The 23,072-nt window shown below is 31.4% G+C and overlaps 1 protein-coding gene across 1 annotated transcript in view; it reads right to left on the minus strand.

Annotated features, from left to right (window-relative positions):
* Nucleotides 1–4,723: 4,723 nt before the first annotated feature.
* The window catches only part of LOC108910342, a 47,439-nt gene continuing 29,090 nt past the window's right edge, over nt 4,724–23,072 (minus strand). Inside the window, exons 5-7 of the mRNA XM_018714914.1 lie at nt 20,049–20,260; nt 14,988–15,119; nt 4,724–6,066 (exon numbers count right to left, since the gene is read on the minus strand). Of these exons, the coding sequence (XP_018570430.1) occupies nt 5,851–6,066; nt 14,988–15,119; nt 20,049–20,260 (560 nt within the window). The 3' untranslated portion in view covers nt 4,724–5,850. The remainder of the gene's footprint in view (nt 6,067–14,987; nt 15,120–20,048; nt 20,261–23,072) is intronic.

Here is a 23,072-nt window from a genome sequence, read left to right on the forward strand (position 1 = left end):
CGCAGTCAACGTGTTAATTAGAATTGAACTCATTAAGGCCTGTATAGGATCGTTTTTTTTATTTGCATAATTTCGATGAATGATTTTTCTTATTTCACCTACTCACAGTTAGCTAAGCTTTTTTTTACTATTAATAGCTCTTCACATAGAATCATTATTCCGTAGTAATGTCTTCTTTTTATTTTCAGAACAAATTATCAAAGGAAGACGATTGTCGAAGCACTATAAACCCGTCAGAGGTGTCAGCGTCAGCTTGTACCCCAATGCCAAGCAGTACATTCAGCACTCCTACAAGCACCTTAATTTCCACTCCAAAAACACCAGTCCGAAAGACTAGAACGCCGGATGCTAATAATAAACCGTAATAAACATTAAGCTAATATTTTAAATAATTCTTGTTCACTGAAATGGTTTTTCAAACGGGTTACTGCATAACTAACATTTTTTATAACCGTTTAATATTTAACAAATAATCATTTTGAATGTTTTTGGTGTCTCGTAGTATTTAAGTTAGTTTAGACATATACTTTTATTTTAAAACTATATATATGTAATTTTGGGCGAGTACTTAATGCCACATTTGTTTGAATGTAGTAAAATGATTGGGTTAGTTATTGAGGAGTACCGTTTTCTAAAATATCTTGCATTTGGGACTCGCCCATATAATGTTTTTCAGTATTTTATATATTTTTTATTTGTTGTGAGTTTAACTTGATCTATGTATTTTTTATTTATAAACTAACAAAAGGCTCTACTGTTACTTCTCTGTGATAAACATTTTGTGGAAATTATAGCACGTTAATATGTTAAAATAAATATTAAAGCCATTCTTTTCGTTTCATGAATCGGAACACCAGCAAGTAAATTTGCTAGAGTAGCACTTGGGCAAAAACAAAGCCTTCACAAATGATTACAAGCCACGTGACTGCCGAGCTTAGCCAAACAACATTGAACGGCTGGTCATGTCAACTAAAAATTCCTAAGAATCCTAAGTCTTAGAATCACCAATATTAATAATTCGTTTACAATGAACAGTAACAAACCGTTACGTCTACGCTCGAGATAATGCGATCACCGATTGGTTGAATAAAATCTCTTGAACAATTACACTTTTGTGAAAGAATTATACAGCGCCATCATGTGATCTATAGTTTAAACTTCGGCCGCAGTTTAAGTAATCTGAAGTTTAACCCGAACATACAGGGTGTCCCAGTGTCAACGTACAAAAATTTACCAGGGGGTAGATTAGACCGAAATAACATTAATATTCTTATAAAATATTTTTCTGCGATGCACTCTCACTGAGTTACAGGGGGTTGTTTAGAAAAAAATTATAATTTTCCGCAATAACTCAAAAACCTTTTCAAGGATTTAAGTAATTTTTGCGTGAAGTGTACATCTATTAAAGGTCATTAAAACTACATGGTGGTTATTTCGATCTGACGCCAGGGGCGGCCTAGGCCAACTTGTCCTCAAGGTTATGTCTTCATAACTTTTGCATATCCTAGTTTTATGTAATTTGATTACGTTTTCCTAAACCTGAAATCGATTCTGAACAAAAAATATGCTCTTGTTTCATAGCTCAAAAATGAACCGTTTTCGAGTAAATTGGGTCTAAATTAATTCATAGAAAAATGCATGTAAAGATTTTATTTGTTGTTATCTAGTAGGTACCCGTCATGATAAAAAACAAAGTTGTTTACAAGCGTACGTGTCAAAATTAATTACAGTACTCGAAGTTACAAGAAATTAAGTTTACAAAACGACAAGATATTAAGTATTATGGAATTTTCCAACAACGAACATGCCGACATGATATTTGTTTATGGTTTCTGTGATGAAAATTCATTGATGGCCTCACAAATCTTTACGAGAAATGCTATAAATAATTTAAAAAATTTTCATGTCTGATCCATTGAAAATCCGCATGTGATATGACCCTCCGCGTTTCAAAGAAGATTCTTTATAAATGTCTGGGGAGGAATCTTCAACGCAGTCATTCTGCCTCTTCAAATTATTGTAGATCGTTTGAGAAGTCTGAACTTTAAAAAAAGAATTCAACACTGCAATTTTTATTGCGGAGATAAATAAAAGAATTCGCAGTGTAATTTTTATTACACATAAACATCGTATGTCCAACATGGGAATTACAACAAAAATAGGGAAAATTAAAATCGCGTAAATTAGCAATTAGCGGGCTTAGTAGACGCGGTCTTGCGGCTGCTGTAACACCTCCTGGACTTCGACGGGTCGTGTGATTTCGGGGTTATTGAACTGTGACAATAACAAAAATTATTAAACGCATATTTTTGGATTAAAAATTAAAAATTTATGCTATATTTAGATATGCAACAACAATTTGATAATACAAATAGACATCGCGACGTTCAACGTGAGGCGAATATGCAATTAAATAATAATGATACGAGTCGATGTCAATAGAAAATATAGTCGACAATATAATTTTGCAATACGCCGCCATTTCTTTTTTTGTGGTCTGGATGGCAGGTATTTGTTGAGCACCCCAACAGTTATTTTTTCCTGTAGTTTTATCCAATTTCAGTCAAATTTGTACTTTTTATTTAATTCTGAAAATTTTGTACATTTTTCTTTTTACCGCTAATTTTGCAATATAAAAAAAATTTTGCGAACTTTCGCAAAAGCCTACCTATGTAGAAAATTTCCTTAGGAACAAAATCAATAAGCATACCTCATGTCGATTAGAGGCTTATTTTCGGAGATATAAGCGAAAAACTGAAAAAAAGCAATTATTTTGTTATAAACAATATGACGCTCGACCTCTACAAATACACAAATTTAGGCTTTTATTCTGTGTATTTTTTACTTGATTTTAAACCCATAAAATTCGAGGTAGGCCCGATTTTTGAAAAAAAAATCTAATTCGCCCAGACTACTAGACTTATTTTTATTCATTATTAAATTCCTCAAGTCTTTAAAATTAAGAAATAAAAAGTTGTCATTCTGGGAACAATTGTTTATACAAATTTTGACTTTTTTTATGAACAAGTATTTGTAGAATAAGCTTTACAAGTCGATTTTTCAGAGCACTATATTTCATTTTTGCAAAAAGTATTTTGTTGTAAAAAAGTTTTTTTTCTGTTGAACCCAGATCCACTACAACTGCAGGCTAATTATATTTGAAATCGCATTATATTCGAAAGAAGCGCACCTGCTAGAGCTGTCAGCTTCGAGTCAGCCAATACATGTAGCATGCGCGTACTCCCCAAATTTAATGCCTTCCCCTCTCTTGCTTAGTAATTGTACAAAACATGACATATATTTATTTAATTTTATTAAGCAATAGCATAAAATCTCAATGTAAAATTTCCTTGGGAACACGATGGTGTAATTATTTTTTTGCTACTTGCTGTAGTTTACGAGATATTTGCGAAAAACCTTATTTTTTACGTTTTGACCTTTTGACCCCTTGCCTGACCACCTAGGTCAAAAATTTTTGCGGATTCGGATTCCTGAGGGTCGAAAACATATTTACGCCCAGGTTTTATCGACAGAGGAAAAAATTGAGGTTCAGCCTTCATTTCAATGGACTAAATAGATACAATATTTTATATATATTTTATGCCTATACATATTATTCCCCAAACGTAATTAGTAGCAAGTTTCTATATATTTTAGTAATTAAGCAGTGTTTTTTAAGTTAATACGACTCACCAAAGTAAAAAAATAATTCAGGTTAGGTATATATTTTTACTGAAAATAGCAGTTAATTTATATTATCGGATCGTTAATGTGAAAATATAAACATTAGACTGTTGACTATTCCATGTTATACGTGTTTTAAGGTCACTTTTGAAAAAGAAACATGTAATTTTAAAAATCGTATTTCTGCTTTTATAATGAAGGAATAGTAATTATAAGATTGTTTAAGCTTATTAACTAAAAATTATTGTCTACTTAATAAAAAAAATATTATTGTCCTCAATAATCTATTACTGATTAATAAAACCTTTACTCTCTTTCCTTACAAGATATACAATCTTGGAGCCGTTCCTGAAAAATCGGGCGAATATCCGTCCAGCGTAAATTATTACTTAGACTTGAAGCGTTGGCCGCTAGAGCAGCACCTGCCGGGGTCCAGTTTCGTGACTCACTCTGGGCGATATTTTTTGTACAAAATCCCGTCCTTAAGTTTATTTAAGCTTAAAATTGTTTTATACTAAAGATAACTCTAAAAATAACAGAAATATTGTTAAATCAGAATAATTAAACCTTCTTTATTATTAGATTAAGCAGTAATAAAAATAAATATTTATCAGTTAGATATATTGTATTCTTGACCACCCCTTTAATGATAAGCTGGCGTCGCCACTGGAACTGTACAGGCAAGCATCAAGGTAAGATGTAGCATCTGTAGGAGCTTTTAGGCGGGTAACTTTGGCGGTTGCTTTGCCACCTGGATGTTCGACAGGTCATGTGTTCAGGCCTAGTATTGAAACATAAGTTTGATCTCGGGTGTATCCAACCGCAAATTTTTTTAAATGCATATTTTTCAATTAAAAAAGAATATATTCAGATTCAGATATACAAAATAATGCAGTAATGCATGCATGATGTCCAAGGTGAAACAAACGTGCTACATGATATTCATAATAATACAAATCGACGACAAACTTCTGCAATAAATAAAACAATAATATTACATGTGTAAATATTTTATTCAATACGTTAATATAATAAATAATAAAAAATTTAAGACTTAAATATCGCCAAATATAATTATAGCTGCGTAATAAATAAATATTCATATTTTAACTTTCTCGCATAACTCTAACCTTATAAAATACAAAATATCCTCAGCGAACCTATATAGAATATTAAAAGTTCATCAACAATATATTTATATAAAATACAACAAATCGGACACATCGGTACGCACGGGTGTAAAACAAACAAACGCCAGCAATTCGTAAAAGCACTGGGAATGTATCTTTTTAATATTCACATTTATTTGGTTACTACTGGTAAGAAATGTTAATATTCATTATTGTTTTATAACTCAGTCTTGGTACAATTTCCTTCTTGTGAAAAAATAAAAAAATTCAATACAACTACAAATACATTAATTACACTTTACTACCTGCGAAGTGGCCATACTCGTACCTAAATTCTATTGTGACATTTAAATATTTTTTTTTAAATCACGATATTTCTCACTTATGTCCCTGATTTAAAAAAAAAATAACACATAAAGAAATAAAAATTCAAGGAAACAATACAGCGATTTCTAAAATATCACAAGTGTCAAGTGGAAGTAGCCTTTGTCAAGGACCCTCATCTAAATTCAATTGGCCAAAAATGTTGCAACTGTGATGTATCCACCTTGGATAGTTTATAACTATGATCTAACTTGATGAAATTAATGTTTAGTAAACACAGACAATTAAAGAAAATTACCGTCGGTTCTTTTTATTGAAAAAGCAGATGTTTTTAGGCCAATCAAGTGAGCAGTTTACAGAACATATTTAATTTTGTTCTAATCGCTATTACTACATTAAATAGCACCTTCATAGTAGCAGAATTTGAGACATTAACAAGCCACTTAAAAAAGTAAGAGAGCGGCCACTCTACATCCTGACTAACAAGGACACAAAAAAAATTCAACAGCTTCGGGAGATATAAAACAAATCTGCTTAAAAATTAAAGATTAATAGAATGGTTTATATATTTTTATTAGCAATTGCGATACGTTTAGATGTACAAGTGAGCGTATTAGGGAGGATAGGGGAATTTTAAAAAATAGTGCCGCCACTAAATGTTACTTTAACACCGGAAAATTTGTTAGAATGATACCTAAAAAGTTAACGGGTCTCAGCTGGATTCTGGAACAAAAATTTCGATACTTTCTCTGGGTTTGCTTTGCTGCGCCTTCATGGCTTTGCGGCGTTCCTCAATCATCTTCTTGCGCTCGGCCTCGCGCTGCTTTCTGGCCTCCTCATTTGCAGCTGAAGTAGGCCTTGGACGACTCACAGTCTTTTTCGGTTTTGCAGTACCATTTGTGTTTACCTTCTTCTCCACCTTTGCGACCTGTAATAATAACATCAAAATATTTATCAATTACTTCTCATGATCAATTCATATGGTAATTTTAGAAACATTATATATTATAGATTTAATTAAAATGCATCATTAATATTGTAAGATTAAAATATAGAAAAATCATTTACAAAAAACTAGTCAAATTTGTAAATTAAAGAAACATTCCTAAAGTAATATCGACGATGTACTACTACTCTTAAAACTTTATTTCTTTTATACAGTTGCGGTTATACAAGGTGTGTCCCAAAGGTATTCGACCTGCGTTCATAACTCCACGCTGGCATTATTCTTCATCATCCGGTGAACGTTTTAAGTTTTATCATAAAAATAGGTCAGACAAAAACCGTAGATCATCTATAAAAATTGTTCTTATACTTTTTTCCTAAATATCATCATTTCTGAGAAATAGCGATTCAAAAAGTTGAAAAAGTTGCGTTCTCCATAATATGCACACATTTCCACGCACCTGTGAGATGTTGGCGCATTTTTTAACATAGTTTCCCCAGTTTCCCCTATTCCACGATCTATTGTGGTCCTGTTTAATTAAATAATATTGTATTAAATAAAAAATGGTACTATTGGAAATGATGCAATGAGCAATGCATCAGATGTGTCCTCCAACGGAATTCGTTTCCTTCTTTCTGTATATGGAGCTCCAAAAAAAATTACCTGCTTAGATAAGTTTCGATACTCATCTTTTATAAAAAATACTCATAACAATAAACGAGTGCAATTAGCTTGTCTTCCCCTAACCTCTGCTTCTGCTCATCATCATCTATTTCGGATATATTATCAAGTTCAAGTGTGGCTTGGTAATCAACTGGGCCCAGAAGAAGTTAATTGACAATACATTGGAACCAATCCAGACTTTACTCCCACCTGCACCGTAAAGACTCCTCAATACAATTTTTTGCAATTGCAAAAAGGAGTGCTGTGCGGCTGCAAAAAAGTTGGATTATTTTGTTCATTAGCATGTACCAGTTGTCAAAGCCAGTCGTGCTCCAATGTTGAATCGCCATCAGAAGAGGATTCTTACAATATCAGCGAGGAGACACCTGATGCATCTCTGTTAGAACAATCCAGCAGGAAGAACAAGAAGGAAGAGAAGAAGAAGACATTACACTTGAAGTTCCAATCAGACAAATAGTTTTCCCCAATTATTCATAATTCATACCGCTTTCATCATTTCTAGTAGTACCGTTTTTTATTTAATACAATATTATTTAATTAAACAGGACCACAATAGATCGTGGAATCGTACACTACCTTACAGGTGGCGTGGAAACGTGTGCATATTATGGAGAACACAACTTTTTCAACTTTTTAAATCGCTATATCAGAAATGGTGATTCTTAGGAAAAAAAGTGTAAGAACAATTTTTATAGACATTTGCATGCAATTTTTGTCAGACCTATTTTTCTCATAAAACTTACCGTTTGGTTGAAAAATATAAAAAAAACATATTTGCGAATAAATTTTTGGCAATTGTGGGATCGATGTGAACTTTTCACATTTCATTATACATTTATAATGGTGTTCCCAACATTCATACCAATTTTCAGTTTTATGCGAATTATTGTAGCTTACCCCTATTTTTGAGCTAATTTGACTGTGTTATGCTGTCTTTGAATAATAGTAGCATTATACTATTTTTTTATTGTATAGAAAACTAAAACACAGAATTTCCTCAACTGTTTAGAAGTCTGTTGCGATTTAATTAACCCTTTTTATGCTGTCTTGTATTTCCATTCAACACGTCTCGTTTAAAATGTAATATGTAGTTGAAAGGTTTATATCATATTTTCTATTTACTTAAGGGCGCCGTTTTATAGACAAGAAATAGTACATTTGGTAAGACAGCGATAGCACCTGATAGATAGTAGAAAATCCATCCAGGAAGTGACGGTCTCTACTAGCGTAATGCCAAACAGAACAACTTCGTAATACCACAAAACAATCGACGTAAAGATTTCTTTAATTGGTAACTATATATTCTCAGGACATTGGTAAGCCTATTATCGTCCAGAGCCGTCAATGAAAATATGTGCAATGAACAAGAACTGTCAAATAATTTTAATATTTGCACAGAAAAATAATATAATAACCTAGTGTTTTAATAAAATATTGGATGTGGAAACAGAGGAATACTTGATACTATCAAAAATTTAATAATTTATTATAGTGTTTACGAAGATAGTTGAAACCGTATAAAAAATAAGTCAGCATCTCTTTATTGTGCCCGGAAAGAGATGCCGACTTTTAGTTTTTATACGGTTTCAACTATCTTCGTAAACACTAGATATACCAAACAACTTTTTTGACAAAAATTTCAAATTCCCCAGATTCTTTATTACTGGGCATGTCGAATGCTCATTTTATACCCTTAATGTTCTATATATTTTAATTTCATTTAACAGACATATTTGTGAAATATTTGTGATTATTATCATTATGTTGGAAGTATGGAAACATTGTGGTAAAGACAGTTTTAATGATTTTAAATAACAATGCAACTGTATTCCAGACAATTAAAATGTACAGAAAAATTTCATTATTTTTCTTAAAAATATATAGATAAAATATGTTATGAATTATAATTAATGTAGCATTAAACACCCTGGACCTATTGGGAAATATAAAATAGGAGAAAAATAGAAATAAAAAAAAAACAAAATAGTTTATTAGATCCTCTGGTAAATATTTTCATAATTTATTAATTGTAGTTCATTATTCATTTCATATTTATTTCAAAATTGTACCAATACAAAGAGCACGTGTTCGTGTTTACCGGCCGACAGACCAGTTTTTTTTGTTGCAAATTAGTCCAAGCATTCTGTCACGGATTAAGTAATGTTAAATTTGCAGAAATTATTACCTGGACAAAAAAAATATGACCGTATAAAAAAATAAATTCTAAATCGAGGTTCTTGTTCTTTAAACTCAATCCAAAATGGCAAATATGGTTAAAAAAAATCGCAAGGTTGCAAAAAACGGTTTTTCTAAAATAACTGAAAATTATAGCACCGATCGAAAAATTTTAAATGAGAAAGTTGTAGGTTTTAAACAGATCTATCGACTGATTTTGACGAATGTTGACGATTTTATTAATTTTAAGGATCAAAATATGACTGAAAAAGTTGCACTTTTTTTGGATGTTTTTTTTCAAATAACTATTTCAATTTTTATTTTATGAAAATGACTTTTATAAAAAGAAACTGCAGACATTTTTTCATGAATTTAAAAAAAAAATGTTTTTCTACGACCTTCTGGAGCCGAGATAATTTTTTTATTTAAAAAAAAATTTTGAAGACGCAATTAACATTTTTTACAGCGATGCGCTTGATGGAGGTTAATATTCAATATTTATATTTTCAAAAAAAAAAAAATAGGATATGTTTACTTGATTTTTAGTACCTATTAGTAATTAAGTAATAAAGTGAAGTGTGCAAGCGCTGAGTGCGTCAGCTGGACCGGCCAGAGAAGTAGGGGGAAGCGGCGCGCGCTCGCTCTGAAAACTGATGACGTGCAGTCTGTTTAGTTTTTATTTAACTTACATTTTTTATACTTTTATTATACTTCCTCACGAAAATATGTAAGACGAATAAGAAAATGAATCAAAAGAAAATCCGACAAAGAAGAATCTCATTCGATAAATAATTCGTTTTTATTGTAATAATTTTATAGATATTTTATACATAGTTGTATAATTATTAAATATTTTTGTAAATAAATTAAATTATTTAAACTTATTTTACACCAAAATTAATTAATTATTGAAATGATGAAGTAATTGTTAAAAAGCCAGCAACAAGTCAGTATGATTAATAAAGAAAAAAAATGAAGGTATTACACGAAAAATACTGTAATGTTATTAATTATTAAAATGACGATATGTGCAAAAAATATAAGTTAAATAGAAACTAAACATTTACGGGACTTTTAAGGCGAAAATGACTGTAATATTCGTGTTTAGCTACCCCAGATTAAGTACAAAAGAATTTTTGTAAGTGGTCCAGAAGCCGAGATATCAAAGATTTTGAACGCGCGAGACATTTAGACTGCACGTCATCAGTTTTCAGTGCGAGCGTGCGGCGCTTCCCCCTACTTCTCCGGCCGGTCCAGCTGACGCACTCAGCGCTTGCACGCTTCAGTTTATTACTCAATTACTAATACCAAAAATCAAGTAAACATATTCTATTTTTTTTTTGAAAATATAAGTATTCAATATTAACCTCCATCAAGCGCATTGCTGTAAAATGTTAATTGCGTTCTAAATAAAAATATTATCTCGGCTTCAGAAGGTCATAGAAAAAAATTTTTTTTTTAAATTCCTGAAATATGTCAGCAGTTTCTTTCTTTAAAAGTCATTTTTATAAAATAAAAATTGAAATAGTTATTTGAAAAAAACACCCAAAAAAAGTGCAACTTTTTTAGTCATATTTTGATCCTTAAAATTAATAAAATCATTTTTTAACAGCATGATAATATAACTCTTTACGAAGAAAATAAACCAAACATCGTCACTGTAGGGCTATCCGCTGAGAAGATCTAGCCAATTTTCGAGAGCACCTTTTTTTCAAAAAATCGATATATTGAAAAATAATTAATATTTTAAAATTTTTCAAAAATGTACTTTTTTGGCTTGCCGTGGGCTATGCTTGCAGTAAATAGCAAGTAAGGGAACGTAAATGTAAACGAATTAAAGAGAAAAGAGAAGATTTTTAACGGTTTTTTCGATATATCTCCAAAAGTAACAAAGCAATCGGTACTTACAAAAAATCAGTCGATAGATCTTTTTAAAACCTACAACTTTCTAATTTAAAATTTTTCGATCGGTGCTATATCTTTTTAGTTATTTTAGAAAAACCATTTTTTGCAACTTTTCGATTTTTTTTAACCATGTTCGACATTTTGGATCGAGTTTAAAGAACAGAAAATCGATTTAAAATTTAATTTTCTATACGGTCACATTTTTCTTCCAGGTAATAATTTCTGTAAGCATTTCTCTATAATGCTTGGACTAAATACTTATAGCCTAAGAGCTGGCGTGATTTTTTCCCATCATTTGTACCAAAGGATAAGCACATTAATGTTGAAATTGGTTTAAAGTGAACAAATATCACTATGTATGGCCGGAGGCGGCTACTCAAACTTGTTTTTTTTTTTTTCAAAAACTCCTTGATTTGTACCACCTGCAGACTATGAAATTCGGCTTTAGGAATACAATTTGACCGCAAAAGTGAATGACAGACAAAAAAGTCGATAGCGTTTCTTAATTACAGCCAATAAAAGGGTTCCGTCGTAAACATCGTAGCGGTCTGTGAGTGCAAGCGAGATGGGTTCAGGCTTGCAAACGCGCAAGGGACGGAGAATCATATATTATTCTTACATTGCACGCATGTTTAGTGGCTCTGTAAATAGATTTGTAAGAAAATAAATATAAGCAAACATATATTTTATTGAAACTTAACATTCAGTAATAAGAAAACTAAACATTATACACTTTGAAATAAAAAATATGAAAATTTTACTTATACTATTACGAGAGCCATACTTCCAGCGTAAGCGTGTGTATTTTTTTCTAAACATTGTTTATTTTAGCAAACCTGCATGTCGGCCTAATAAAGCTTTTTATTTTCGTGGTATTCAAAAAAACGTGGCGGAAGATTAACGAGCATGCGTTGTATTGCTTAACATTTTAATTTACATTTTTGATAAAATATTAAATCAAATGTAGAGCTTCCTTATATACAGAGTGTCTCATAATTAGTGTCCAATAATTTATCACTTGATTATATAGCCAAAAATAAGAATATGTTTTCAAATAAACATGGGTCGAGAGATGCTTCCTAAGGGATCTACGCTCCCTAAATGGGGGCCTCAAAAAATTCATTTTTTTTAATATTTTCGAAACGGGTTCAAGGAAAATTATAAATTTTGACATAATTGACGCTCATTAAAAGATCGTCATAAAATTTTAATCGTCGGCTAAAATTTGCCTCTATTTTTTTACTTGTCGAAATTTTCAAGTTCATGTTTTCATGCCAACATATGATAGATATTCATTTCCTTTACAAAAGAGGTACTCTTTAGTTCTTTGGATAAAATGCTCCATTTCCGAGAAAAACGAATTTAAGCAATTCATTACGTTACCTTAATAAAATTCAAAAAATTTGTCTTGAATGGCTAAAATGGGCACATGTACCATTATGAATTTTCATATGTCATCATATGAATATACATTGTAATAAACAACGTGAAAAGTGCTTAGAAAACTTTGTTATGGGCCGTCCCGAGCAAGGGGAGGGGGAGAATCGAATTTTTGCATGTTGCATTTGTTGCTATAAAATTTGATTGATCTGAGTTTTCTATGAAAAATGGTGATGTTGTTTTGATCAGAATTTGAAAATTTCGGCAAACAAAAGCAATAGGGGCAAACTTTAGCCGACGACCCCCCCCCAATTGAGATGATTAAAATTTTTGAAAAATTTTATGATAATCTATTTCGACTTTTAAGAGCGTTCATGGTATCAACATTCATAATTTTCCTTCAACCCGTTTCGAAAATATTAAAAAAAAAATTTTTTTTGAGGCCCTATTTAGGGGGTGTAGCTCCCTTAGGAAACATCTCTCGACCCATGTTTATTTGAAAAAATATTCTTATTTTTCGCAATATAATCAAGTGGTAAATTATTGGACACTAATTTTGAGACACCCTGTATATAAGAAAACTCTACATTTGATTTAATATTTTATCAAAAATGTTAATTATAATGTTAAGCAAATTAGTATACAACACACGCTTGTTAATCTGCCGCCAAAAAAGTACGAAATACTGATGCTATACAATCGTTATTAATTAGGCATATAATTAAGCAGTTATAGTAAAACCAAAAATAACTGTAAAAAAAAAAAATGTAACTGGTATAATCAAATACGACATTTACAAAATATTTTTAATTAGTAAGTCATCATTTCATTTGTTCACAGCGTATTTGCCTTCAGTTCCTCCTTGACCTACATTAATAATAAGTAGGTTTCTGTCATAAAAACATGCCATTTGTTTAAACACATCCAAAAACACCTTATCAGAGGCATGCCGGCGAGTTGTACTGTACACCTGCACTTTCCGAATTCCACCGTACCTCGTGACGATGCGAGAACGAATCATTTGCTTTAAAATGTGTTGTAAATTGTAAAGTATCTACATAAATCAATTACTTTTTAAACAGTGATTAATTATAAACATTTCATTTAAAAACTAATAAAACACGATCAGAAAAATTAAATTGTAAAAAATATTTTTAGGGGAACTCATTTGGCTTGCTTCTCAAGAAAAATTTAATAACTTGAAGTTACTCTTCAACAAGCAACAGTAATTATTACATACAAGATTCTGTATTCAGAATTATGGTTTCTAAAATTATATTGGATCTAATAACTAGTAAAACATACAAAAATCAATTAGTGAAAAATATTTTTAAAAAATATTAGGGAGACACTGACTCCCCCGCTTCTAAGAAAAACTGCCACTGTGTAGGAAATTTTAATTATCTTATCACGCTCCATCTTAGTTTAGACAGTCTGACTGATACCGAATGGCATTTACCTAATTCTTTCTTCTCTAGTAATTTCCTGACCGATTATATTATCTGGACTATCATCAAAATATGTGTATTAAGTATTATAATTTTTTAACTTACTTACTACTATTTAACAGTATTCGTAAGAACTCGGAATAACAGATTTATTATTACGATTATTTTACATGCAAAGCTTAATATTCCCATTTCCCACTGCCATCACATTCTTTTATATTATCTAAAATCGGCGCAAATACAACTCAAACATAATGAAGTTAGTCCGGCTCTGGTTTGGCAAAAAATACCTTAGAACAACAACTCTGACTATCGCCCTCTTTTCGATAGTATCCAAACTATGGAAATGTTGAAATACGAAGGATTTCTTCAATTGCTCGGCATGAAAAGAAAACGGATAATATAAAATATCAGAACATGTATCTTTCCTGTTTTGTCCAATTGATTTATAAAACTACTCAATAGTTCTTATTAATTCATGTATAAATAGTATCCTAAAAGCATTGTGCTGGGTGTGGGTATGTTTATAATACCGTACGCTTTTATCTGTATGTTCAACAGTCGTGTAAAGTTCAGGAAACGTAAGATAAAAAAATATGTTTTTTTTTTCTTACTTAAAATGTGTTGTCAGTTATCTCACACCCTGAAGAACACTTGTATGAGTAGTACAGTGAAGAGATATCGTTTCTAACTTGCTTAGATTTTTTAAACAATCGGACAAAAAGTTCATTGGAAATTGTGCATAAAAACGCCCCCCTTAAAATGTTGCATAGAAAAATATGTTGTTTTTTAAAAATCTTTGAATAAAAGCTTGATCATGAATATACCGGCTTTTTGTGTACCAATAATTTTTCCTCTGGTATTGTACAGAACCAGTACTTATTAAGATAAACAATATGATATGCCAGTACCGGTATAGAGAATTTTAAAAATGTCACATATTCGACTGGAAATTGCTATTTCTACTATTTATAAAAAATACAGAATTTATACATTTAAATATTCAGTATAAACTGTCCTGCCAATAAATTTTATTAATTTAAATATTTTTCCACATTTGCCAAAGAAGATAGGAACAGTAAACAATGCTTTGGTTGAAAAACCATGAAATTAAAATAATAGTAATCTGCATTATGGGTACATACTTTGCGAAAATTTTATTGGATATTAAATGGTAAAGTTAATTAAAATATAACAGAAAATTATAATTAAATCATAGTCAATTAAATTTGAATATTCGTTTCTAAAGAAATTTTTATTCTGTTTTGTGCCTCTGATAAGCTCATTTTAGCTAAATTTTTATTTACTAACCTCTTGCCAATTGTTCTTCTTTAGAGTATTGATCTCCTCAAATAACGCATCCACCTGGTCGACTTGAAGCATGACCATATCCCAGAATCCTTGCAAGTCCTCGTTTGTTGTGGGGAACGCTTCTCCAACACTCTGAAATTTCTTTATCATGTACATGTGTCTTTAAGCTATTTCTTATAAAAGATCATAATTTATTAACGAGGGGGAAAGTATTAATAAACGTTATATTTTTAATTTGCTTTCCGGAAGTCAATAATTAAATTTTATCCTAGAATATAAAATACTATTTTTTATAGAGGGTGCCCAGAAATTCATGCAACAAAATTTGGTCACAGATTCTTAAGCCAAATTTAGGGGACCCGTATTTTTTATTTTTACCAAGTTGCTACGTTTTTTGGCGGGGGAACCCCCTTAAGACAATTTTTCGTGTGCCCACTTGTCTTTGGAGCCAAAAAAATTTATTCGCATATTTAAATTTCTTAAAAATTATCAGTCCACTAGAAAGCCATTAAATTTAGAAACTTTTTGTCTCTTTATACTTTTTCGTAAAACGCAATGTTTTCCAGAAAAATATCAAAATGTGATCGAATGCATATCATGATTTGCCATTTTCCTCAAAAACATTGTATTTTACAAAACAAACATCAAGAGACAAAAAAGTTTCTAAATTCAATGGCTTTCTAGCTAACTAATAATTTAAAAAAAAAATCAAGTTTGCGACCAAATTTTTCTGGTTCCACGAAAGTGTCTTAAGGGGGTTTCTTGCCAAAAAGCGTAGCACTGAGATTCTACATGTCATAAAACCCCTGTGTACCAAATTTAGTGATTCTCGTACATGGTTTTGAGATATAAAAAATACTTCTTAGGGGCAGATTTCAGGGGGCTGTATCTCCGAAAGAGGGGGCCAGTTGGCAAAAGGAAAAGATATGGGTCCTCTAAATTTGTCTTACAAATCTGACCAAATTTTGTTGCATGAATTTTGGGACACTGTATAAAATTTTGTAAACATGTTTACTTTCTATTTTGCTTTTTGCAGAATATGAATACAAAAATGTGGAAAAACAAATTAGAAAAAAAAAAATTACATTTTTCCGAGTAAAAAAGTCGAACCATCCACATTCTGGTTCTATTCTGCTGGTGAAGAGCAACTGTGACATTTCAAACTAAGCAATAGGGTTTAGTGACAGTGCCGTTACATATGTCATCGATATTTAGAAATACAGTAAAATTATTCTATTGCTGATGGAATTGACAAGTCAAAGTAATCAATTTACAAATCTATCAGGTAATTCACACAAAATTCTATCCCAGTAACTTGTAAATGAAAAAGATTTTTTGATTCTATAAAAATTGATTTATAGAATTATTATATGATGCCAATTAAGATTTCAAGTAGAAAATTTCCAAAGTAAATTGTGGACAGTGCAAAAGTGGTTTTTATTCACATTGCCCTTAAATTGTAAGTAAAATTATTTTCTATAAATATATTTTGAAATTCCAGTACTTTTTAAGACGAATCTACTTATAATGATAGTAAAATAATAAAATTTTAAGAAATGGTAGGGAATGGGGCAAATAAACAATAGTTTTATTCCACGGATAGTGCTAAGGCCGGATAACCAAATACCCTATATCTGGCACACTTTTTGACTTCATTTTTTGAGCGTTAATAGGGCATACTAAAAGTCAAAGTTATGATGACTACGGTTTTGATTGGCAGCACAGAAAATGAGACTCAATTTCATGAAGTGTACACGAGTATTATAGTTTGCATTAATATTGTTTTAAATATAGTGCATGAAATGATAACCCATAAAACTTAAAAAAGCAAAAAAAAGCGAATTAGCCACAGAATTAGGAACTTTTGCAAGACAATACGAAGAATAACATTAACATTAAACATCAGAACAAATTAATTTAATTATTTTTATCAAGCACCATTCTGAATTTTGGAAAATGATGAGGCATACTTACGGATTTCTTTTGTACACTTTTTTATCAATATCTGTTTTTTGCGTTACTGTATTTACTTCAATGTATGATGTAGGTATTGATAAAAATGTTTTTAAAGAATCAACGAATATCTATGTATGTATCATATGATATTCTGCAGTGGTGTTACAATTAAGTTATTTAATCATAATTTCGTTAATTAACCACCTACTATTTTCACTTTTTGGTATTGAAATACTGCAGAAAATATATTTCCAAACAAACAAAGTTCGTAATAATATTTTAAACAGCTTGTAATATAATTTTTTAAATATTTGATAATGACGATAAATTTATTTAATATACAAGGTGGGTTATTAGTACGTCGCGGAATGTAAGTACCTACAGTTTACTTTTTTTGTATTTTGACAGGTTTAATAATTAAAGATAGAAAGAAACTTTAAATACAAATGTACGACTTTTCCTTTATTTCATTTGACATCAAAATTTGCTGGCATAAAATATATATGTTTAAAATAAAAAAATCATTAAAAAAATTAAAATTCATCCTTATGAAAATAACAAACAACGCTTTTTATAACTAACCTTTACAACAACATAAAGAGAATAACTAAAAACGAAATAACATTAATATACCTACAATTTTTACAAATCAACATGCAAGTGATTGTGATGATACAGTTGAAAATATGTTTCAATTTACTATTAATTGCTTCAAAAACAAATTCAAAATTATCAAGCATTTCGTCCTGCATTTTTTTTTCAATACTTGCAAATTTTCAGGTAAAAAAAAATATGTCTAAAGGACTGACAATGAGATCGGGGCTGTTTTCTGGCCACCTAAGGTTTCTAATAATATTTTTTAGTGTTCGTTGACGGGATTCTTCCTCCAAAATAAATTTGCCAATATTCCTGAAGAACTTTTGCACATTATTGTTATTTGAATAATACAGTTAATTATGTTTTATTTTTCGTCATCAGAATAACCCATTGTAATTTTTTTAATTTTTTAAATTAAAATGGGTTATTCTAATAATGATAAATCCCATGTATTTTTAAAAGAAGGTTCGTTTCTGTCGTTTTTGTCTGATTGTGTGCGAGAGAGATAGAGTTATAGTGTGCGATAGAGATAGAGTGACTCTGTCCTCATAGAGAGTTTCTCTCTCTCTCTCTCTCTGCTGTCTTCAGGAGTCTCCCCAGCAATTTCAGGACACCTAGGGAGGGAACGTGGGGTAGAGCGCGTGGCCTTGTTAAGCCTTCGTTATCGATCTATGATGTCACACAGTATAAGAAAAAAAAATGGTTTTTGCTCGTAACTCGGAAATGGCTGGAAATATAAACAAATTTCCCCTTGGTTCTGAGTAGAGCACTCGGTGGGTGACGCAGAGCGGGGTGTCACAATATATGAAAAAAAAAAAAACAGTATTTGCTTAGACTCTTAAGTATCAAAAAATCTCCCATGGTGAACAAATAAATCTCCCATGGTGAACGAGTGAAAAACGTCAAAACCCGCATGTAAAAAAAAAAATCGGGACCAACGGTGTGTGACGTCATAGGATAAAAAAGTGTTTATAACTCGGAAACGGTGCGTTGAATCGAAAAAATAATTGAAAAATGTCAACCCCTCCCTCCCGGGTTCTGTATGTTCCTTCTGCGTTGAATGCAAAAGGTCCGAAGTCCGTATGTCGAAAATAAATTCTGGAAACAAGAGGTATGTCGTGTTATAGTAAAAAGGCCGTATAACTCGGAAACGGTGCGTTAAATCGAAAAAATAATTGAAAAAATCTCCCCACACCCCTGGTTCTGTATGACAGTTCTGCGTTGAATGGAAAAGGTCCGAAGTCCGTATGTGGAAAATAAATTTCGGAAAGAAGAGGTGTGTGAGGTGATACAGTAAAAAAGGTCTTATAATTCGGAAACGGTGCGTTGAATTGAAAAAATAATTAAAAAAATCTCCCCACTACTCTGGTTCTGATTGTCCGTTCTGCGTTGAATGGAAACGGTCCGAAGTCAGTATGTCGAAAAACAAAAAAGTTAGTTAGTTAAAAATTGCAACAGCAGTAGCGAACGCATTATCTTATCTCTGTATTGATTGATGATTTTTTTTTTTTTTTTAAATAAATTTCGTATTCAACTACTCCTTGAGGTTCCAGCAATTTTACATTGTGTTAATTTTTTTGAACACCTTGTGTCACAAATATGGGCACTACCAATGACATCCATAATATGCAACACTTGTGTCAATAAATAATTATTTACCTATCTAAAGAAATCAACAATAAGAGGCAGTACCCATCTAAGGATACACAATCTGTATAATGCAATTTTTTTAAACATAGGTTTTGATATCGTACCATATTGGAAGTCGACGCACAAATCTAAAAACATTACTTTCGAGTTTTTGAATTTTCCCATTCCAAGGTGATATAAAATAAATAATTAATTAAGTAAATTCATAGTTTTAATTCTAACTCGATTTATTTTATTTAACATTTAAGGCAAATGTGATTTCCAAACATAAGATAACTTCCATATCTCTTTAATTACATAATTGAAAGCATTAAATTTATTTAGAAGTTATTATTAGGCAACAAAGCCACTGCTGGAACTGCCGCCTATTAGCAAGTAGAAGAGTTAACACGCTAAATTTTATATCTGGAAGCCGGCTAAGGAGATCCTGCTTCCATTTCGGGTTGCCAATTTCCAGCATTTAAGTAGCAGTCTGTAGCGATACGCTATATTGTCTGTGATGATATCGTACCAATAACATAACTGAGCTCTCGAAGGCAGCTTTTGAGTAAAAAAATACAAATTCATTAAATATGAATGGAAAAACATATCTATGTTGTCAGTAAAAATGTTTTTGTTAGGTTTTGATAGATCTTGAAATACACTATTTTACTTTGAATAAAAAGAAGTATTGGAATAATTTTGATCTTAATTATTTCAAATGTAGCTGGTACTACCTGAACTCTCTTCTAATATTGCACTTATTTTAAATAAAAAATATAGTTCTTTATCTACCTATTGAGTTGAACAAAATATACTTTAGCATTTGCTATAGAAAATATTTTGTAATAACTACACATATAGAACTATTCTACTGACCTGATTAATGTTATTTGTACACAGCCCTTTGAATTGTTGCATTTTTTGTGACACTAGAAGCCTGGCCTTGCCTGCGGCTGACCTTAGTTTTCCAATGATCTCTTCGGATAAATCTGGTGTTGAAATCTCACTTTCTACCCTAGCGGCCAATTGCAGAAGCCTCTCTGCCTGTTCTTCGAGTATTTTCAAGAAGTAATGGCCATCCTTCTCATCTATAAAAAAAAATGATGTAAGAGTCAATTGTCCTTAGTGTGAACGTTTAGTGATTTTTTTTTCAGAATTAGATAGGTCTTATTCTCCACAATATTGTTTTTTTCTTAACAATAATTTAATTGTTCGATTCGATGTTCGATAATTCTTTGGTCTCATGTTTGCTGGATATCCGGTACTCTCCTGCATATAATTTCCTTTTAGAAAAATAGGTTTCAAAAACAGCTCCTACTATAAATTTTTATAATTTAAAATTTATTTAGTTTTCAGCAAATTTGTTATTTTAAAAATGTTTTTTTTTTTAATATGTGTAACTGTATTTTGATTGACTAATTAATTTTATATTTTTTGAGGAGCAAAAGAAGACAGAAATCACATTTCAGTTTTTTCTTTTATATACTTACTCCAGAATCAAAACCTAACTGATTAAAAATAATTATATTTTATAGCCATTTCAACACTAAGAAAAAAAATTCGTTACCTACTTCAATTAGACATACTAACATTCCTGTCTTGGAAACCACAATAGACAAAAGATAGTTGAATCGATGTAAAATTCCAATAAGTAATAATTTTCCAACGAAATACATAAAACATTTTAGGAGTTGAAATTTTAATTTTTAGAGTTCAGCTATACTTAAGGAGGTATATCGGGGTCCAAGGGAAGTGACGTTCGCAGGGAGGGTCCTATGCTTTTCTTATGGGACTAAAACCCGCTATCAACTTAAAAAAATTAAATTCTATTGAAATTATTTGCGATAAACATTATCTATACAGGGTGTCCGGAAATGATGAGCAAAAAATTCAGGGGATAATTCTAGACCGAAAATAAATGCTACCTCTTTCTATAACATTTTTTCCAAAACTGATTATTAACGGAGTTACAGGGTGTTAAAATTAAATTTTATTTGCAGTTTTTTTGCAATACCTTTTACCACACTCATAATATTTTGACGAAATTTCGTATATGGGGGTTTTTCGGGATGAGGATTATAAATTTGCCCACCGTTTTTTCGCATTTTGTAGAGGGCGCCACATACGAGCCTTTATTTTGATTTGAATGGTTCCAACTTTTTTGTGCTACACTTTATGCGACTTTTGACTGAATATTTTTGTTCTCCTAACCTTTTGACATAAAAAAGGTATACTTTATTTGTTTCGATAAATCTAACCGTTTTCGAGAAAAACGCTAAAATAACATTGCTTGCATGTGATGAATACGAAATCATTTTAATTTATTTTCTACATTAAACATAGCATGCTTTGGAAACAAGCGCTTAGTTGCCTTGGAAACAAGTTTGTGGAGAATTAGTTTTGACAGATAGTAATTTTGTACAAGTTCTTTTGTAGTAATTGTTATCATAAAAATAATAATAAAAATGAACAACAATTACTCTAACGTGGAGTTGCGGGACATGCATTATTATTACGGTTTAGCTGCTGGCAATGCTCTTGCAGCACGACGTTTGTATCGCGAAGCATTTCCAAATAGAAACCTACCCCAATCGCGAATGTTCAGTACTATTCATCGAAGACTGGGAGAATTTGGATCGTTCAAAACTAGAATTTTTGATGTAGGTCGACAACGGAATACTAGAACAGCAGAAGCAGAAGCTCGTATTTTGAATTCGATAGAGAATAATCCCAATGTAAGTATAAGAAAAATTGCTATTCAGGAGGGCATTCCAAAGAGCTCCGTACATGAAACAATACGCGAACAAAACCTTCATCCGTACCACTACCAAAAGGTGCAAGCCTTATCTGCCGTAGATCCTGCTGCTCGTGTGAATTTCTGCAATACAATTAGAATACTTCATAATGGTGACCAAAATTTTGTTCGTAATATCCTTTTCACGGACGAAGCTGGATTTGGCCATGATGGCTTAATAAACCTCCACAATGAGCATTTTTGGTCTGATGAGAATCCTAATTTATCAATAGAGCGTGGTTATCAAAATAAGTTTTCCGTCAAAGTGTGGGCCGGTATTGTAGGGGACTACTTAATTGGGCTACATTTCTTTCCACAAAGACTCAATGGTGAAGTTTACTTGGATTTTTTAAGAAACCACTTACCTGTTCTATTGGAAGATGTACTACTAGGATTAAGAAATGCAATGTGGCTGCTTCAAGATGGCGCGCCACCGCATTTTAGTTTAGCGGCCAGAGAATTCTTAAATGAAACTTTTCCTGAAAGGTGGATAGGACGCGGTGGTTTTGTACAGTGGGCCCCTAGAACCCCCAACTTAAACCCAATCGATTTCTTTTTTTAGGGCTATCTGAAGACGCTTGTATACAGGACACCTGTGAATAGCGTCGATGAACTGAGAGAAAGAATTGTTGCTAATTGTGAGGTAATTAAGCAAAAGGAAGGAATATTCCATAGAGTTTGTCGGAATTTTTTAAGAAGAATTAATTTATGCATTGAAGAGAAAGGACGTCACTTTGAACCTTTGCATTTGAATGTTTAATTTGTATTTATATTGTTTTAGTAACTTATGTATTTTAACCTTATGATTTTGTTAGTAAACCATTTTTTATTTGTTGAGGACATGCATTATTATTTATCATTAACCACCATCAGCGTAACAACAAATTTTCACAAAAATTACTATCTGTCAGAACTAATTCTCCACAAACTTGTTTCCAAGGCAACTAAGCGCTTGTTTCCAAAGCATGCTATGTTTAATGTAGAAAATAAATTAAAATGATTTCGTATTCATCACATGCAAGCAATGTTATTTTAGCGTTTTTCTCGAAAACGGTTAGATTTATCGAAACAAATAAAGTATACCTTTTTTATGTCAAAAGGTTAGG

The sequence above is a fragment of the Anoplophora glabripennis genome, unplaced genomic scaffold, assembly GCF_000390285.2.
Source record: "Anoplophora glabripennis isolate ALB-LARVAE unplaced genomic scaffold, Agla_2.0 scaffold459, whole genome shotgun sequence".
In the NCBI taxonomy this organism is placed as follows: domain Eukaryota; kingdom Metazoa; phylum Arthropoda; class Insecta; order Coleoptera; family Cerambycidae; genus Anoplophora; species Anoplophora glabripennis.